Source organism: Camponotus vicinus, unplaced genomic scaffold, assembly GCF_025532165.1.
Source record: "Camponotus vicinus isolate PSW18456_S1 unplaced genomic scaffold, iyCamVici1.0 SCAF_5, whole genome shotgun sequence".
Lineage (NCBI taxonomy): Eukaryota > Metazoa > Arthropoda > Insecta > Hymenoptera > Formicidae > Camponotus > Camponotus vicinus.
This window is the reverse complement of record NW_028141977.1, coordinates 15,187,022-15,205,142: the sequence shown is the minus strand read 5'-3', so window position 1 is coordinate 15,205,142 and position 18,121 is coordinate 15,187,022. Positions and strand designations below refer to the sequence as shown.

The window sequence follows — 18,121 nt, the reverse complement described above, 5'->3', positions numbered from 1 at the left end:
CTCAAGGGAAGAGTCTCATTTTTCTTGTGGAACGATTGATTTTTCGCTCTTTTATAATCAATCGTTCAAAATGATTTATGATGTTTAGTATAAAATATACAAGGTATTTCCGAGATTCGATGATTGAGATTTTGATTAAAATAGAAGCATCTCTTCTTTAACAACGATATCGCAAGCGAAATGTCATTTAGTTTTTATAGATCTTACAAATATTATATATTTACAATACAGTTCAAAATATCTTAATTGAGAGTTAAGATTCTAGTAAGATAAATGATCTTTCATTATTTTTTCTCTAAAGTTTCATTCCCGAATAGTTCTTTACCTTAAATAGCTAGTTTCGAATACTTCCGATATTTTTGTTAATAAATATCAAATTAAAATTTACAAAATAAATAATCCAACAAGTAATTTTGTTGAATTACTTTGATTATTTACGCGAGGGAAATTGGTGAGCAAGAATAAGACGTAACGACGTACGATAAAAATTTCTCCATTCTATTCCTTATATACATAATATTCATGTATTTAGATTGTACCCATTACACCGTAACATCAACAATATTTTTTTTTTCTTTTTCTATTCCATTCTCTTATCAATTTAAATATATCTTTATTTGCATGTCGTATAAATAAGTGTTGAGAGGGAGGAGGGGGGGCGAGGGGGGAAGGTGCGAGTGGGTCAGGGTGCGGCTGTCTTACCACATACTTTCCCGAGGCCGTGCGCCTCTCTCGTCGTACTCTCGCTTGCCCTAAGATATATACCTTTACGTCTATCTTCTAGCTTTAAGACTATTTTTTTTCTTTGTAAACGTGATCACAGTGTAAAGGCGTCGCTATATACGCTAAAGCGGTAAGCACATACGGTGAACACGGGTTTAACGCATACGCTCCTCCTGGTCCGCGTATCTTCGACAATCGCATCTCATCTCCTTCTCTCCTCCTGCCTTTCCTTTTCGATCCCATCAGATCCCTTCGTTTTTCCTCCCACGCGAATACACGCAGCTTTCCTTGGTTCTCGACGAGACATTACTTCCAATCAGGCACTTTTTTTTTTGTTCACGACTCCGCTCCCGAGGACCCGCGCGAGAGTACGACGAACGCGCGCGCGCGCGCGCGCATTTTTTTTTTGTAATTGTAAAGGTATCTAAAAAGATTTGTACGTCAATGATGCTTTAATAAGGATCGAAAGTGCGAATGACGAGAACGTGTTCTAGCAATAATAATGAATATACGTGCCTTGCATATAAAATAGTAGTAGTTTCGCGATAGCTCTTAAATACGTATATCGATCAAAGATTAATTCGTGTACGTTGCATTCGTTTTTTAAGATGGGTATACACTAAGTGAACGATCAACGAATGAAAATGTTTGTTGTTAAAGTTCGGGAAATGTATACTTAGATTACAAACGAAACCTTCATCAACATTCGATTAGAATCCATCGCTCGTGAGGCGATACATCAAACAGAATTTGTGTACGGTATAAATAAAAATACAGTCCAAAACGAATATCAGGTACAAAAGGAAAAAAAATAAGCAAGCAAGGAATACTCGATAATTCGTATATTCGTTGTTCGTTCCGTTCAATGTATACCCACTTTTACAAGCGAGATCTGTCCGATGGATCTCTCTTTCTCTCGTTCTTTTTTTTATTCGTAAAAGTTCGCCCATTAAATTATTATATTAACGCGATCGGTTCTGTTAGAAAAGCACCGTTAACTCTATTACGATATTCGCTTATTTAATCGATAGTCCCGTGATCTCGGTTTTCATGTGGAATGCAAAGCAATAATAAATTAATTAGACTCTAATAAATAATATTATATAATCGTATTAAATACTACGCGATATACAGAATAGTTATTTTAAATAACTATAACCATTTACAGCAGTGTCCGCAGTGTATATATGTGTGTGTGTATCTCTCCATCTTTTTGAGACGGACATAATATATATATGTATGTATATATATATGTATATATTTGTATATAATATCCGTATACAGATATCTGTGTGTCTGTGTTGTGTGACTATGCGTATATATATTTATACATACATATATATTATGTATATATAATATATATTTATATATATTTGCTATCTCGATTTTCTTCCTTTCGTGCTCTCTCCTCTAATACTCTTTCTTTTTTTCTGTACAAATATTTATATATAAAATATTTATCGAATCAAAGGCGAAAGGCGGAGAGAAGTGACCTTGGCCAAATTAGATTGACATCGAGATATCTGCCTGCTCGGTACAATACGATTTCTCGGCTCAGGTCACATCTCTCGAACTTGCTCCCTGTCATATTTTAATAATAATAACGCATGTCCAGCTTGGCTCGTTTGTGCCCTATACATTTTTCACCCCTCAATTTTACACCGATTTTACCGGTGCAACAAACGCGACACGTTCCTATATATATGTAAAAAAAATAACAGAAAGAAGTGAATCCGATAATACCTCGAAGCGATTGCGTCACAATCGACATATTATCGTAATCCATTGGTATTCAAATGTATCAATACGGGATGTACTGTATCGACATGCTTGCAACTAACGCGATGCTTTCGGAATCTTCGAAATTGTCTCGACAACTTAATTATCTCTTCCCAAGCTCGTGAAGAAATTCTAGGTACATTTAAGAGTGAATTTTTCCATCATCGGTGTCGCTCTTCTGCTATATAAATTCGATGCGTATAGCTTTCAAGTGTGTGTACTTTTTCAGTTACTTTGTATTTTTTTTTCTTTCTTTGACGGCCTGGCCTTGGGACAATAATGAACGCGTTTTTTTCTTCGTCTATAAAATGTACTCACTGAATATCCGCGTCACGTTTGTCTCGAGCATTCAAACCACATAGAGCAACTAAATAATCTCTATTTATCCGAAATTTTAGCGTAATTTCTTTCGCGACAAAGTACGGCGCGCAAACTATATTTATATATATATATATATATATATATATATATATATATATATATATATATTTTTTTTTTTCTCACAATTATCGACAGGGCAATTCGCGACTTTGTCGCACGCGTCCTATACTTATTTCACTAATTTAAGACTAATGATAGAGCTCGGAGTATCTCAATAAAGCCCTATGGACGGATAGTTCGTATAATATAACAGCATGATGGACGAGTATGTGTTGGCAATTTCTTTTTTCTTTCTCGAAATTTTCTCTCGCTTTTAAAGAAAAGGCACAATTTGTCGCGCTTTGTACATTATTTTCTGAGAGAACAGACATACTTTTTTCAGGTTTTTAAAAATAATTCAAAATTTATAATTTACAATTGACTGACCGTCGTGCTTCGGCGGAAGGAGGGACGGGCACGTTCTTGCGATTTTCTAAAGTATTTTTTTTCTTTTTTTGGTTAAGAGTATGCCTGGACACATTGCAGAAAATACTTGCACCTTCATACTAATGAACACTGAACGTACGTACAATATACGTACCGATTCTCCTGCTGTTTTCTTTCGTTCAACGAAGAAATGGGAGGAAAGAAGAAGAAACAAAAAGGGGAAAGACGAATTTTAGCTGCAGATATCTCTCTATCTTCTTCTCCCAGCTATTGATGACTCTTGCTCAGTAAATGCGAATTGAATTGGTACAGATTGCAGCACTGCTCCCCGCAAATATTGCACTTCCACGGATTACTCTCGCTATGACAACCTTTGTGAAGGAAGTATAACGTCTGATCCGGAAACGTGATGCGACAGTGAGTACACTGGAGCCCGCTCGTGCGTGGATCCGGCCTGGTCGAAGTGGGTGGTTCACCCCTCGAATGCGGATTGGCGCCGGCACCACCGCAGCCGCTATTATTACTGCTGTTATTGTTGTTATTGACAGAACTGGTGGAGAGCTTGCGGCGCAAATCATCGCGCAGCAACGACTTCAATGGCGACACTTTGATCAACGATGGCAACGGTAGATTGCTCGATGTCGCCCCGCTATCGTCCATACCGTTGCTATTGGGTTCCTGCTTGATCGGTATCAGAGAGATCGATGGTGTAATCGCTTCATCGCCTCCGCCTACGTTTCTGAGAAAAAGATCAAGAATTCGCAATCAGATAAGTCGCATAAGAATATAATTAATTGTTGATATTTTCCACTTTATATACATGCTGTCTCTCGATTAAAATATACTCGAGATTAAAAATTGACACGAGATGTAAAATTTCTGATGAATAATTTTCAATAATGTTTAATGCGCATGTTGATTATTATGATAAAAATTAATAAATTTAGCTATACTTTAAATACTCACCTATGAATGGTGCTGCTATTGATAGCTAATTGATGATGACTACTGCTCGGCGCATTACTATTGCTATCGGCGCTCTGCGGGCTATTGGGACTGTCTCCGTTCAATGGGGCAGGACTCGGATTTCGCTGGTTGGCAGCCTGTTCGGGGTAAGGAATGGATATCTCCACGTGAGGTGTAAGAAAATGCATGGGAGGCGTAGCGTTGTCGGTCGAACGATTGCCAGTGCTGTCTCCGCTGTCGGATAGAGGTGCTGAAGGCATCGCTTCTCCGGATGTGCAACTATTCATTATGGATGTAGAGCTATTTGGTCCTGGATTATCTAAATCTATTCCATGTCTATGAATAAAAAAAGAACCGTATATAAAATGGAAAGAAAAGTCAATGTTTCTCTTTCTTGAAATAATTTGTGAAATTCACACCGACTTACCTATTAAAGAAGTGCAACCTAAGGCATTTCATAGTCGCTGCACGGTAATTGCAAAGAGGACACGATTTAACCATATCATGTTGACCGACATGCTCGTTCTGAAAGTGAGCACGCATCGCGATCTGTCTTTGAAAACCACGATTACATATCGGGCAATGGTATGGCAAAGTCTTCGAATGTGTTGTAAAGTGTTCCGCAAGATGGTCTTTCCGAAAGAATCTCTTTTGACATACCCGACATTCATATGGTTTAACACCTGTATGCCTCATCTGAAAAAGATAAATGATGGTAAATAAGTTAAATATTTAATGATATAAATATCGTGAATGCAAAGGATCATTATTTACTTAAAAAATAAATTATATTTTATTTAAGTGAATTATATATGTATTTTCACTTCAAACAACTGTTACATTTATATATTTGTACCTGTCAAAATTCTTCTCACTGTCATATTGATGAATTTTACACGTGTAACGTGTATTACACAAGATCTTTATGTTGTGTAATCTTTTCATACTTACTTTATGCCGTCTCATGTTCGCTCCATTTGAAAATTTCATATTACAGACATCGCATTCAAACATTTTTCTGTGAGACCTCATCCCTGAATGGCCCTCTTCCCCATCTCCGTCGTTCTCTGCTCCTTCTATGCCCTCAGTGCTCTCCCCAGCCTCGCCACTTGCCAAACATTGATCTTGATGAGCGGAGAAAGCTGTCTTATTTATAGTTTCATAATTATCACACCTATCACATCTGTGGAATTAAGTAAATATATACCTCGTAAGATTATGGGGGATACTTTCACTAATAAGAAATTTTAGGTATCTTATTGTAACTATTGCTGTAACGTTACAACTGATATGAAATCACAATTTGAATCTCACCTAAATGCAGGGACAGCTCCGTCGCTACTATCATAATTGGTATTGAGTGCAGCCTCGTTATCAGGATCTAACGCCTCTTCCTCTCTATGATTGGAAGAGTCTCCAGGCTCGGCGTGCGAAGAGGAATGAGAGTCTACCTCGTTTTCCCCACCACCACCATCAACCCCATCTGACATGTTATCAAGCGGAAGGACTATCCTGAGTCCGTCATCTAACCTAGGACGATAAACGCATATTAGTCGATTGCTTTACTTTACTCACAGGTAGCACACGCCTACTTAGCATGAAATTTGCATTTCTAGACATTTCTAAACGTCAAGGAATTCACTCAATTCGCACACTATTCGTCCGTTCAAACAACCATGGCCTATTTAAGTGATCTGTCATCAAATCATAGTCCTATTTAAATGTCTCTCACAGACGTCCTATCTCGTTCGAAAACCTTCGACGGATTTATATATCAAAGGAACTGCGCGTAAGGATCGATCGTTCGTCGCGTTCCATATTTCACGAAATCGAGCGAACGGGAGGAGACTCGTGGAGGAAGCGAACGTCGCTCGAGCACCCGACATCGTCGTGCCCTACATAATGTCATCTCGCTTATCGTCGTCACCATGCTCGTGGAAACGTCGCCGTCGTGTCGTGCAATCTCGCTCGCGAAAATTTCTCTCGGAGCGCGCGCGCGCGATTTTTCGCCCGTCGTCGTGTGTGAAAAGGACGAGTGGAAGAAAAAAAAAAAAACGAGATTGTTTTTGTCGCGCGCCACGAGAGCCTCGCGTATTTACCACGTACGGGTCTTTCGACGCGTATTCGACGCGTATTCGACGCCTCCTTTACCTGTCAGCTCTCTCTCCGTCGGCGATACCCGTGTCTCCCTGTCAGGTGCGCTGTCAGTCGGAGCGATTCGCGATACGCGCGCGACTGACGGAGAGAGAGACGGAGAGAATATAACTCCGGGGTAATCGAGAGAGCAAGGTGCAACGGTACGAGTATTACCCAATCCTGGGAAGATTACGGCATAGAAACACCTGGTGGTAAAGCGCAATGCCAGAGTGCACTGCACTTTGTCCCAGTTTCGACCGAATCCGTCACTCGTGACGTAGTTTTCGCGGCTTTTCCGCGGAAAGTCTCTGGCAGTCGCGCACGCGACGGCGGTGAAGACCAGGGGGGGGGGAGGAGAGGAGAGAAAGAGAGAGAGAGAGAGAGAAGGAGGGGGAATTTGCGACAGAGGGAAGGATAGGAAGGGGAAGAGAGACAGATGGAGATAGAGAGGAAGGAAGGGCGGGACAAACGGAACACCTCTCTCGCGTGGACCACTTACTCACATTCCACGGGGAGGAGGCCCACGGGAACACCTTGTCCGGCGCCACGACGGAATTTCGCTCGTCCTCTCTGGCGCGCGCGCGCGCACACACCCGCCCGCCGACGCTCACGATCGCTGCGACGACGCGCCACCATGCATCTCTCTCTTTCGCTCTCTCTCTCTCTCTCTCTCCGACACCGATGCTTTTTATCTTCACCTTCCCCCCGTCCCTCCGCGACCAGTATAAAATGTAACGGAAGCGCGAGTCCGGTATCCGTAGTACGATACAGGATTCTCTCGCTCGTGATCGGCACTGCTGCCAACCGCGCGTGGCCACCGCTGCGACGCGACGACGATACGAAGCGAAGCGGCGCCGCGGACGGTTCGCGCCGACGCTGTCTGTCGACGCGCACCGGGACGCGGGCTGTGAAGTTCGCGGCGGATGCAACTTCGTGCGGGTCGAAGCCGCGCGCACATGTCCCGAACATAACCTCGCGACCCGCGTTGCGTTGGCAGCGCGCGGCGGGCTGTCAAACGTCATCCGCGTCACACGCGTGTTTACGCGGAGGATCGCGAGTTCCGTCGCCGCGACGGTGATCGTTCTCGACATTCGCGGTGAATCTTATCCTGATCCTTATTAGCGTGAAATTTAATTTGAAACAGTGCGCGCGGTCGAATATCAATAGCGTCGTAGTTCAAGTACTACTCTCGAGTTACGATAACGCGCGAGTTTCACGTCGATGCGTCGATTCCGCGAAACTAACCTCGTCTCGATTACCTCTCGCGGTGCACGTCATCGTGTTGTTTGTTGACATTGTTGTGTCGAGCGCAAGATGCGAGGGAATATCTTTGTAGCTGATACGAATTGATAATCTCTCTTGGATTTCTGTACGTTTATCGATGTATCGTTTGTCGAATTTACGACAGCATCCGCGAGTTGACAGTTGACCGATTGGCGTAAACAGGTATCTACAATTTCATACACCGCGTATTTTTATTATTTATATAGCACTAATTTATCATTGTTGGGATTATTTATTCCCCATAAAAATTATTCTAATTGCATTGATAAAAAAGTGATAGTTTTTATAGAAGTAATATTTATATAAATCGAAAATATTAGTGGTCTAAAATAATAATAAATGCACACACATAATTCTAATTTATAGAGGCTACTATTCTTTCTCTTTCGGCTAGTGTTCTTTCTTTTTATTTTTTTAATTTCAAAAGATATGTTAATGTATTATAAATTAAAATTAAAATAGGTCCGCAAGGAAAGACTAAGGAAACGAAGATGAAAAGAAAGAGAGAATGATAGAAAGAGAGATAGAGAGAGAGAAGAGACGGTGGGGAAGAGCCAGAAAGACGGAGAATGTACACATTATGGTGGCAAAGTGTTTGGGCGTTGCTCCTCGATACCTGTTGATCGTTGCTCGCGCATTATTTCCACGCGTAATCCCTCATTGTTTTATTAACAGTAATCCGATTCTTCGATGTTCTTAGCATCGTTATCATGAAACGACACGGTAAGATCGCGATAAGAGACAAACGTTCATCTTGTGACGTTTCGATCTCTCTCCTCCTCTCATGCGCTCTCTCTCTCTCTCTCTCTCTCTCTCTCTCTCTCTCTCTCTCTCTCTCTCTCTCTCTCTCTCTCTCTCTCTCTTTCTCTCTCGCTAATGTTTTTTTTTCGCGATCGATCATCGCAATGCAAATTCATCATATGTTTCTTATCACTGATAAGAATGTCACTTTGCATATGTAAAGTGCTTCTGGGATCAATCTTCGTCACAATGTAAGCGCTACATATCTCTATTCTCGGGTCCTGCAACTGTGCAGTTTCTTATTCTAAAAAAATCGATATTTCGTAATTTGATGTCAAAGATATAACTGAATCTAATTTTTCAAATTCAAGAGATTTCTGTTAATACAGGTATTTACCAAGCGACAGTACACTATGAGTTTAAAATCGACCCCACATTTAAAGATTATGTCAGAATTTATGTGAAGTTTATATGATTGATTAAAAAGCTTACTTCTCTTTTTTCACTCGTTTTTTTCTAAATTATAATTAGTTATTAGATTTAGTACAAAGTATCACTCTCTCTTTTTCTCTCAACAAGTATTATATAACCGTATCTCTTATGATTTTTTATTACATAATATAACTCGAATGCATTTTTCATCGTAAATTTCTACAATCTAGAAAGTTTTTAAAAGCATAAAAAATTATTATCTTAAAGTGATTATTTTACAAGATTATTTGTTAAGAGTAAGTGTTTATTTGTTTTTATACATCAATGCAACATAATTGCATCTTCAGATATATGTATGGATTGTCGTTAAATTTAAAATAAAATTAAGAGCCGCTCGTAACTTCAACATTTCCGCGTCTGCTTAACGGCATGCTCCTAAACTCATCGACGCAATTATCGTCCTAGCGAGTGCATTTTGCCCCATGACGGTGCAGCTACGCCGTCTGGAAAATCGTATGAATCAGCGCGGTTGAAGTTTTCGTCTCGTTGCGATTAGTATCGTTTCTGTGTTTTCGAATCTTGCGAAAAAAATTGTTTGTACGGAGTGCGCGTCGGAAGAATGTTTGAGAAAAAATGTTTAAGAAAGATATATCTACCTCTTGCAGCGTTAAATGGTGATGGGCAAAGGTGAGGAGAGGAACGGCACGACAGCGCAGGCGGGAGAGTCGACCTTCCTGGTGAAGAGCTCGAGCGAGGCGAGCAAGATGCTGGAGGCCGCGCTGCTCCAGATGGACGACATTATTTCCGGTATCATTGAGATTTATGGATGGGTCATTTGTCAATATAAACATGGATATCTGAATTTTGCTAATCGATATTGACACGATTTTAAATGAGAGAAGAGATAGAGATAAAAACAGTTTTTTTTTAGTAGGGAAAAATGTGTTTTTTTTAATTAAAAAAACAAATGTGTGGTTTTTTTTTATTACTTTTTTAAAATATAATATTATTTTTCTTCATGTGTTTTATATAACAAAAATATAATAATAAAAACAATAAGCCTCATTTAATATAATAAAAAAACTAGTTCTTATGTTTTTAATTTATCTTTTTTCGAAAGTGATTTTAATAGATTAATGACATTTTTGCGGCAAGTTGTACTAGATACAATTTAAATAATTTTCAGTTAGATGCATAAAAAAAATTTTTATTATACATCTAATTGAAAATTATTCAAATTATATATTATGTTTTATATTATTTTAATCACAAAAATATCATTAAAGTTGTTTTCAAAAAGATAAAATAAAAATAAAAGGATTAGTTTTTTTTAATTTATTAAATATTTAAATTCGTTTTTTCAAGAATAAGATAAATTAATAAATTAATTTAGAGATTAATTTATTTTACAGATATGGTTATATTGTATCTAAAATAGAGTAAATTATACACGATCACAGATTCATTCTTGTACTTTGAACTTTAATCAACATTCATTGTAATTGCTTTCTATATTGTCAAATATATTTACAGGTGCTTGCGCCGAAAGCTCGGCCGAGAGCGGAAGTTCAGAGTGGAAAAACTCGGTGAAGGAAGCAACGAGAAATCTCGTGACTGCGATAAAAAGCGCGCCGACACCACCCCCGCCACCCGACGCCGCTACCGAGGATATCCTGTTGCAATGGATGCAACCGGTAAGCGGATAGATAAAGATAATACTCTAATTCCGCACCGATTTTATTCCATAAAAGGCGATTCGAACGTTTTCTCGACTGCTTCAGGATGTCTACTCCTTGAAAAGCTGAAATTTTCATTTGTACCTGAAAAAGTAGGGAAAGCCTCCATAGAATTTTTGAAACTTACAGAAGGAACTTACTTTACAATTTAAAAAAATTTTTTGATAATTTGTTTTTATATTATAAGCAATCGGTAATCCACCGATAAGCAAAGTTGTGAATTATGTGTTTAAAATATAAATATATATCTATTTCTGTTTACATATATTCAATGTCTTAACAAAATATTATCTTACGAAAGTTGTTCAGTTTTAGTTTTTTAAATACATTTACACTTGTAACACTTGAAACTTAAGTGACACTAAGTTTTGCCTTCATATAAGTAAAAAATAGAAAATGTATATAATAACAAAATTTATTTTAAATATTTGTATCAGAGAATCTTTAGAATATTTTCTTTTTATTTGAAATTTTGAACAAAAATATCTAGAAGATCAGGGAATTTTCAAAAAAAATGTTTTTACAAGATTTGAGTAGATACCCTGGCGATGCGTCGTAAACGATGTTTCGGTTTCGGACGTGCGTTTCGATGCGCGTGAGACACGTGCAACGGGTGTTCGTCGCGTGCATCCGGGCTGCTTCACTTCTGGACTTATACGTCAATATGCACGTGTCACGTATGTCCACATCCGGACGTCTAACTTTGTTAGATCGTAATTACAGACCGCCCAAAGACTGGATAAAATGGGCCGTTGGAAATCCACGATTTGGTTTCGATTAATCAACATCACTTTTTATAGAGTGATATTTGCCTTTCGAACAATATACGTGATATGTGATAAAAAACTACGCACTCCTTCACAAGAGAGAGAGAGAGGTAAGTATAATATAATATAAGTAAGTATAATATAAAATTGATAATAATTACGATTTGCGTTATTATGCATACTTAAGTTGTTATTTTCTTTTATTAGTAAAATGTAAATTGTAAAGATAATGATGACATATATTACTTGTTACATTGTTACAAACTGATTGTGTAACTTATTTATTATTATTTTTAGATTATTGAAGTTTGTCGTTTACTCTTTTTATCGAGTTTAAATAGACGGACGCTGGACGGCGAAAAGCTGTCTAATGGCTGTAATCTCTAGGTAACAAGAAGAGAAGACACTGATCTATTTATAAATTGTTGTCGCGCTTCTCTCTCTCACTCTCTCTTTCGTTTTCGTACTCGCTCCCGCTCTTCTCGAAGGATTTCATGACGTTAATTTTAGTTTCGGCTGAGACGATGCCGCGGTTGGTAACGCGAGAGTGCATCTCATCGAGATAACGTTCTATTGTGTACGAACGTGTCATTGGAGTCCAATACACTCTGCAACTTTTGCTTGTCCATTGTCATTATACCAAATGTCTATTGAAAAGTAAGGAATAAAAACGTGACTCCTTTTTTGTCAAGAAAAGCATCCTGACAACATTTTTATGCATGGCTTAATAAATCTGTTGCTGGAACAGATCATAATGTGCATAATACTGACAATAAGTTTAATTAGAAGGCAGAAACACGATAATTTCGAAGAATAAAACGCAAACGAATTCATTATGGAAAATGCTTCATGGAACGACGTTATCACTGTGGAACGAAAAAATCTCGCCCCGATAATAGAAGAAGAAGATAAGGGGCAAGCAAAAGGTCTCTTCAATTTCCTGTCATCTCTCTAGTCATCTTTATATTGGCGCTAATATATATGACATTGCAAAATTATTGCGACGATATCAAGACAGAATTTATCTTCCGATCAACATAAATCAGATCAAAAATATGTCTAGAATAAGTAATTTTTTTTTTCAATCGAATTTGGAAACGCAATTGGAAGCTTTTCGTAAGAGTAAGACTACATTTTTGATGTGTTTCAATTTCGAAAAATACGATAAAATTTTTGGCAGACGTCCGATGGTCGAGGCAATCTCGAGACTCGCATTCAAGTACTAAAATCGGCTGGCTGGCTGGCTGGCTGGCACCGAAGTCATGCTTTTGATAGAGCATGCTCGAAATAGATTGCCTTAACCGCGGACTGTGTCGAAGGTTCATAACGTTCATTGACTCTATACATACAAGTATATAGCAGTACGCGAGATCAATTGTGTTGCTTCAATGTTTGAGTAAACACGCGGAGTTACAACCACCGGACGCGGCGCGAAAAATAGATTCACTATCCTCGCGAGTGGTACTGAATGAGAGAGATCTCTCGAAGCCTTCGCGGATTAAAAAAAGCTTTAATCTAAATATCTAAATTCAGGCTCGCAATCGGACTCGTCGGACGCGGCGTCGACTATAAAACTCTGGAACAGCCGATGGACGCCTTCAGAAGGTTACGACTCGTCGGGCACATCGTCCGATTCCGACGCGGGTGACGAGTACGTCGAGGATTATCCACCGGGCATCGCGAGGACGACAATCGCGTGTCAGGCGGCCTACCGATCGCAAGAATGCTTATGTCAGGTAGACTCAAGACAGAGAGAGATCAAACAGGAAGACATGTATATATATTTATAGATAGTATCGATAGTATTTATACATAAATATTTGTCAATTAGCGAAAAAAAAATTATTATACCCCGAAAAATAAGTGAGATATGTCTCTTCCGCCGTGAGGTATTGATAATATCGTTGTAGGCTTGCTTACTCGGCTATGCTAAGATGCTAGCGCTTCAAGAGAGTATGCCTAATATCTGTGCAGTATCCAGCGGTATGTCTAATATCTGCCCAGCGTCGTCCGCCAGTCATCTGGGAAGTTTCTCATCTCTCTGTGCAACGCCGTGTACAAGGTCGCTATTTTTTTTAGCACATCCTAATTCTTTTTATATATTTTATATTCAAGAAAAGTCGAGAAAACACTCTTCGATCTCCTTTTGCTAACCGACAGCGTATCCAGCGAGTTGACGCATCATGCTGTTAAGGAACACGTCGGTCATTATCCGCCCATCTGTCACCTGCACCAAGGTCCGATGTGCGTGAAAGAGCATGGGATGCAGGCGGGTAGCAGAACGAACAGCACGACATCGCTGCCTGTAGAATCGAGTAGCGGTTCTCTGGGCAGAAGGCGACGCAGATTACGTAGTAGAGTAGACCGCGATCAGAGAGCCATGTCTCACAGCGATCTGATCTGCCACGAGAGAGAGAGGCCGCGTCACTATTGCTCGCTACAGCAGTTTCACTGCGGGAGCGATGTTTGCATGAACAATTACCATAGTAAAACCGAGGTATATTGTATATAAAAGAGAGCTTTCAATAAAACTTTCAATCATATATGTATATGTGTGCCTATACTTATGAATTATTTCCCAATCTTCTTTTTCTAAAATAATACATTGCGTTATATATTTAAAATTTTTTATCAGAACGTTATCGATTCTATTTAATTCGTTTCAGGAACGACTGAGAAAACTGGAAAGTGAACGTGGAGCACTGCATATGGAAGTGTCAGTTTTGTCCGAGCAAGTTGACGCGCAATCAAGTAAAATCCAAGAACTGGAGAGCATACTCCAAGAGAAGAAAGATAGTTTGAGGCAGATGGAAGAGGCTTTGCAGAAGGTAGGATACGATTATGCAATCATATATTGCTGATATAGAGCTTAAAATAAACGAGAATTTATCTGTCTTAAAGGAAGTTTTATCGAGAAGCGCTCTGGAGACGCAAAAGCTTGAGCTTCTCACCTCCTTGTCCGAAATGAAACTTAGGCAAGCTAGTCTGGAGCACGAGAATTTGGCGCTGCGTAGTACAAGTCCTTTATCAAATGTTAGTATATTATATATTTATTTATTTAATTAATATACATATTAAAATAAAAAATAAAGAATACTTATGAATATCACGATAAATAATTAAAATATCACCGAGTAAACAATTTGACATTTACAGGGCGAAAGATTCAGCAGACATACGGGTCAATATAGTAGTCTCCCTAGGCCACCGACATCCAAGAAGGGTGTTGCATTTGGTAAGGTTCCAAATTTAGTCTCGGGAGTGCATACGACAGTACCCTTGGCTGTCAGGGGAGTCGCCGCGAGATGCCTGTCCGCTCCTATTCTAGGTTCCGATCGATTTTTATCTAAGCATGCGGTGTCACAGTTAGATATTTTTTTTTTATTCAATCAAAATCCATAATCGCCGCGCAATATTAATCGATAATAACAGCATGTCGTTGAGAGGTAACTCGCTTGCAAGGCATTCACGGCTAATAATGCGCGCATGCACATGACTTTGTTGCCATTATTTAATGTATACATCATTTATATCTTTAGAGTCTCCAAATTAATTTTAAATGTATGTAAACATATGCTATTTCCTTTAATTTTAAATTATTTTAATTTTATCATCGTTCATGTTATCCACTTGTATACTATTTAAAGAATTTGACGACACAAAAATGCATTTGCTAATTTATAATCGTATTAATTATTTAGAGAATTACATACGTGCAACTGAAATAAATAGGATTGCGAAGAACTAATAATATAAATATCATTACATAAGATATGTGTAACATTGTCATTAAATAATTGAAAAATCAGCAATTATAAATGGATATTATCATTGTAGCGGAAGAGGCAAAAATCGTAATCTGCGAAGCAAGCGCGGAACCGCCGCCGCCGAAACCGCTCGCGGAACTTACCATGGAAGAAATCGGCGATTGGTTGGCTCGCCTCGGTTTGGAGTGCTATACCGCCGAACTAAGACGATGGGGTGCCACTGGACCAAAGTTACTCGATGCCACACAGGTTCAACTAGAGAAAGAATTGGACATGAAAAATATCCTGCACAGAAAAAAGCTTCTTTACGCCATCGAATCGGAGCGAAGCAACGGTGCCGGATTTCTCGGTTCTCACAAGGTTTTAAAGCGCTTTACTTAGATTCGATGTGTTTCATTGAGAAAAAATCCCTAAAACAATCTTCTCTTATGTTTCATAGATGGATAACGCAGCAGTATTACGATGGCTGGACGACATTGGCTTGCCGCAACACAAGGAAGCCTTTCACCATGCAAAAGTTGACGGTAGAGTCCTGCACAGACTGACCACGGAAGATCTACTGAATCTCGGAGTGACTGCGCAATTGCATGCTGCCAGTTTAAGACGCGGAATTCAGGTATCTCGCACATGTGTTATTTATATCATACTTAAATTATTCATGGAAGCTTTAATATAATTTATATATTTAATATCGATATACGAAACGAGATTTGTACAAATTGCAGGTTTTGCGAGACTTGAATTTTGAGTTTGACAATTTGGAGAGAAGATCCGCGAGTGGAAACGGCGCCGACGGTAGCAACGTAACTCTTTGGACGAATCATCGTGTGATGGAATGGCTGCGGGTGGTAGATCTTGCGGAATACGCACCAAACATGCGCGGCTCCGGCGTACATGGCGGTCTAATGATCCACGAAGATCGATTCACTTCCGAGCTGCTAGCGACATTACTCAGCATTCCGCCGGCAAAGACTTTACTTCGTAGGCACTTGACGACTCATTTCAATCAGATCCTCGGCAGAGAAGTAGTGCAGCATAAAAGAGAAATAGAAAGCACACTTGGATTCGTTCCGTTGACGCTTACAGCCAGATTAAAGGTGTTTAGAATTTTACTTAATACATTTTAATGTTGTTATGTTGGAGAGAATAGTCTTATAATATCTCTTATAATTATCTCATATACAATCTATTTTATCGTAATAATATTAATGCCGTTTCCTAAAAATGTTAGATAACGTATGATTCAATTTTTATTTCAGGTACCAAAGAAATCTCAATTCACGTTGAAGCGTAAAAAAAGTAAAAACGAAATGGATTTCGGCAATTTGGTTTGCCCATTGGAGACATCGCCACCAGGTACCCCATCAACGCCCTCGTCAACACCGGGTAGCCCTAACTTGAACTCACCCACATTCTAACCACAATTAAAGCTTCATTCGAGTAATCATCTAAACTAACTTGTAAGTCTAACTCGACTAATGATATTAAAAATCGAGTTACTGAAACATAAGGTTATACTTTTATGAATTATATATTCTCATTCTTCTTTGCAAAATCTATATTTCTGTCTTTGTAACATACACTTTGAGAATATAAAGATAACGAGCATATCTTCATTTGGCTTTAAAATTTTATCAGCTTATATCACAACTTTTGCAGCAATGTATTATGTACGATTACTTATTTATCAGTTTTCATTCGCCTCTTCATTATGAATAATACTTCTTTTTCTAAATCGGCAGCATCAGATCGCACCATATTATTATAATTAATCATTTTGGATATATTATTTATTTTATATATTTATAATATACTGTTTTATTGGACTAAAAGAAATTATGCTTTTCAGATCTGGAGGATACTGGGCAAAGGAAAGTTATAGGTTGCATATGAATAATGGATAAAATTGTACAGTGATATATTTTGGCATACAAAAATAATGGATATATATATATCCAGGCAAGACGCGAGAATCACTCGGGACCAGTTATCCGTATCATAAATTATCATAATCGTATTTAAACATGTACTTTGATAAAAAATTACATAAATGAGAGCTAACTCTAACACCGCCAGTTTCATTAATATTACAATAAAAATCATAATAAATTAAAAGATTCGATGAAAATTAACTGTACATTTTAGAGAATAAGTATTTTTATTACCGATCATTAAATTATAGATATAACGCAAATTGGAAATAAAATGCTGAATTTGTATTTACTCTTCACATTTGTCTCTATTTACTTTTAATAGCTCTAATAGTATACAGAATACAATAATAATGCAGTATTATATATTTATGTAATCAATTTTTAAGTATGATAATTTCATAATATAATAACTAATAATTATATAATCTATTTCTAATAATCTAATTTTTATTTTTAGATTATTTTTAAAATTGCAGAAATGTATTTCTAAAATTATTGTTGAACCGGTAGAAATATCCGTTTACTGTATCGCAGCGTCTTGTATACAGAAGAAATTGTTTCCACATTTTCCATAATTATTATATAATTACAATAAAATTTTTTTTGAATTTTAGTGCTGTAGGAAATGAAATAGAAAATAATTGGAAAATATGAGTGCAACATTGCTTATTATAATATAAATAAAATATAAAGAAAATGCAATATTAATTTGTGAAAGTATATGTGAAAGAATATCAATATTAGAGTTCAATTTAAAGCTCCTGGTCATAATTCATAATTGAATTTGGCCAGAAAAGTAGGGAAATGATTCAATAGAAAAGGATATCCATGGATATCAATTATATCAGAATCAAAAATATTGACTTTAGCCGTAATCACACTACGGGTTGCAACCTCGGTTGCGGTTGAAATTGACCAATCAGAATAAAGCAATTTGTCGGTCGGCTATTCTGATTGGTTCAACCGCAACCAAGCCCGCAACCCGTAGTGTGATTACGGCTTTATGTAATTTATGAATTGAAAGAAAAATAAATAATTCACAACTACAT

At 38.0% G+C, this 18,121-nt stretch overlaps 2 protein-coding genes across 16 annotated transcripts; one reads left to right on the top strand and one right to left on the bottom strand.

Moving 5' to 3' along the window:
* Positions 1-477: 477 nt before the first annotated feature.
* On the bottom strand, positions 478-7,344 carry LOC145972187 (uncharacterized). 7 transcript variants are annotated; one of them, XM_083100575.1, is made up of 6 exons: positions 6,911-7,344; positions 5,590-5,805; positions 5,227-5,458; positions 4,703-4,971; positions 4,276-4,611; positions 478-4,048 (listed from the first exon to the last, which is right to left on the bottom strand). In XM_083100575.1, the coding sequence occupies exons 1-6, from the start codon at positions 7,045-7,047 to the stop codon at positions 3,577-3,579; spliced, it is 1,662 nt and encodes a 553-aa protein (XP_082956701.1). In that variant the 5' UTR covers positions 7,048-7,344; the 3' UTR covers positions 478-3,576. The 7 variants fall into 7 exon arrangements, with proteins under 7 accessions (XP_082956701.1, XP_082956702.1, XP_082956703.1 ...); XM_083100576.1 differs by having other exon boundaries at positions 5,590-5,800; positions 6,915-7,339; XM_083100577.1 differs by having other exon boundaries at positions 6,915-7,338.
* On the top strand, positions 7,169-17,368 carry Liprin-beta (liprin-beta 1). Of its 9 annotated transcripts, XM_083100567.1 has the most exons (13): positions 11,714-12,028; positions 12,158-12,297; positions 12,905-13,107; positions 13,282-13,433; positions 13,532-13,868; positions 14,038-14,199; positions 14,273-14,404; positions 14,528-14,699; positions 15,209-15,498; positions 15,578-15,754; positions 15,864-16,235; positions 16,398-16,598; positions 16,988-17,368. In XM_083100567.1, exons 2-12 carry the CDS (start codon positions 12,207-12,209, stop codon positions 16,554-16,556), a joined length of 2,247 nt encoding a protein of 748 aa, XP_082956693.1. In that variant the 5' UTR covers positions 11,714-12,028; positions 12,158-12,206; the 3' UTR covers positions 16,557-16,598; positions 16,988-17,368. The 9 variants fall into 9 exon arrangements, with proteins under 9 accessions (XP_082956699.1, XP_082956700.1, XP_082956694.1 ...); XM_083100568.1 differs by having other exon boundaries at positions 11,711-12,297; positions 16,398-16,494; XM_083100566.1 differs by having other exon boundaries at positions 11,714-12,297.
* Positions 17,369-18,121: the final 753 nt, after the last annotated feature.

Bases quoted from the DNA above. Each gene is read 5' to 3' on its own strand.
- LOC145972187 (XM_083100575.1), bottom strand. From the start codon at position 7,047: ATGGTGGCGCGTCGTCGCAGCGATCGTGAGCGTCGGCGGGCGGGTGTG. The intron at 4,972-5,226 runs GTAAGTATGAAA...TATCTTTTTCAG, and splicing joins CGAACATGAGACGGCATAAA to ATGAGGCATACAGGTGTTAA. The intron at 4,049-4,275 runs GTGAGTATTTAA...TCTTTTTCTCAG, and splicing joins AATAGCAGCACCATTCATAG to AAACGTAGGCGGAGGCGATG.
- Liprin-beta (XM_083100567.1), top strand. From the start codon at position 12,207: ATGGAAAATGCTTCATGGAACGACGTTATCACTGTGGAACGAAAAAAT. The intron at 13,108-13,281 runs GTAGACTCAAGA...ATATCGTTGTAG, and splicing joins CGCAAGAATGCTTATGTCAG to GCTTGCTTACTCGGCTATGC. The intron at 13,434-13,531 runs GTCGCTATTTTT...GCTAACCGACAG, and splicing joins TGTGCAACGCCGTGTACAAG to CGTATCCAGCGAGTTGACGC.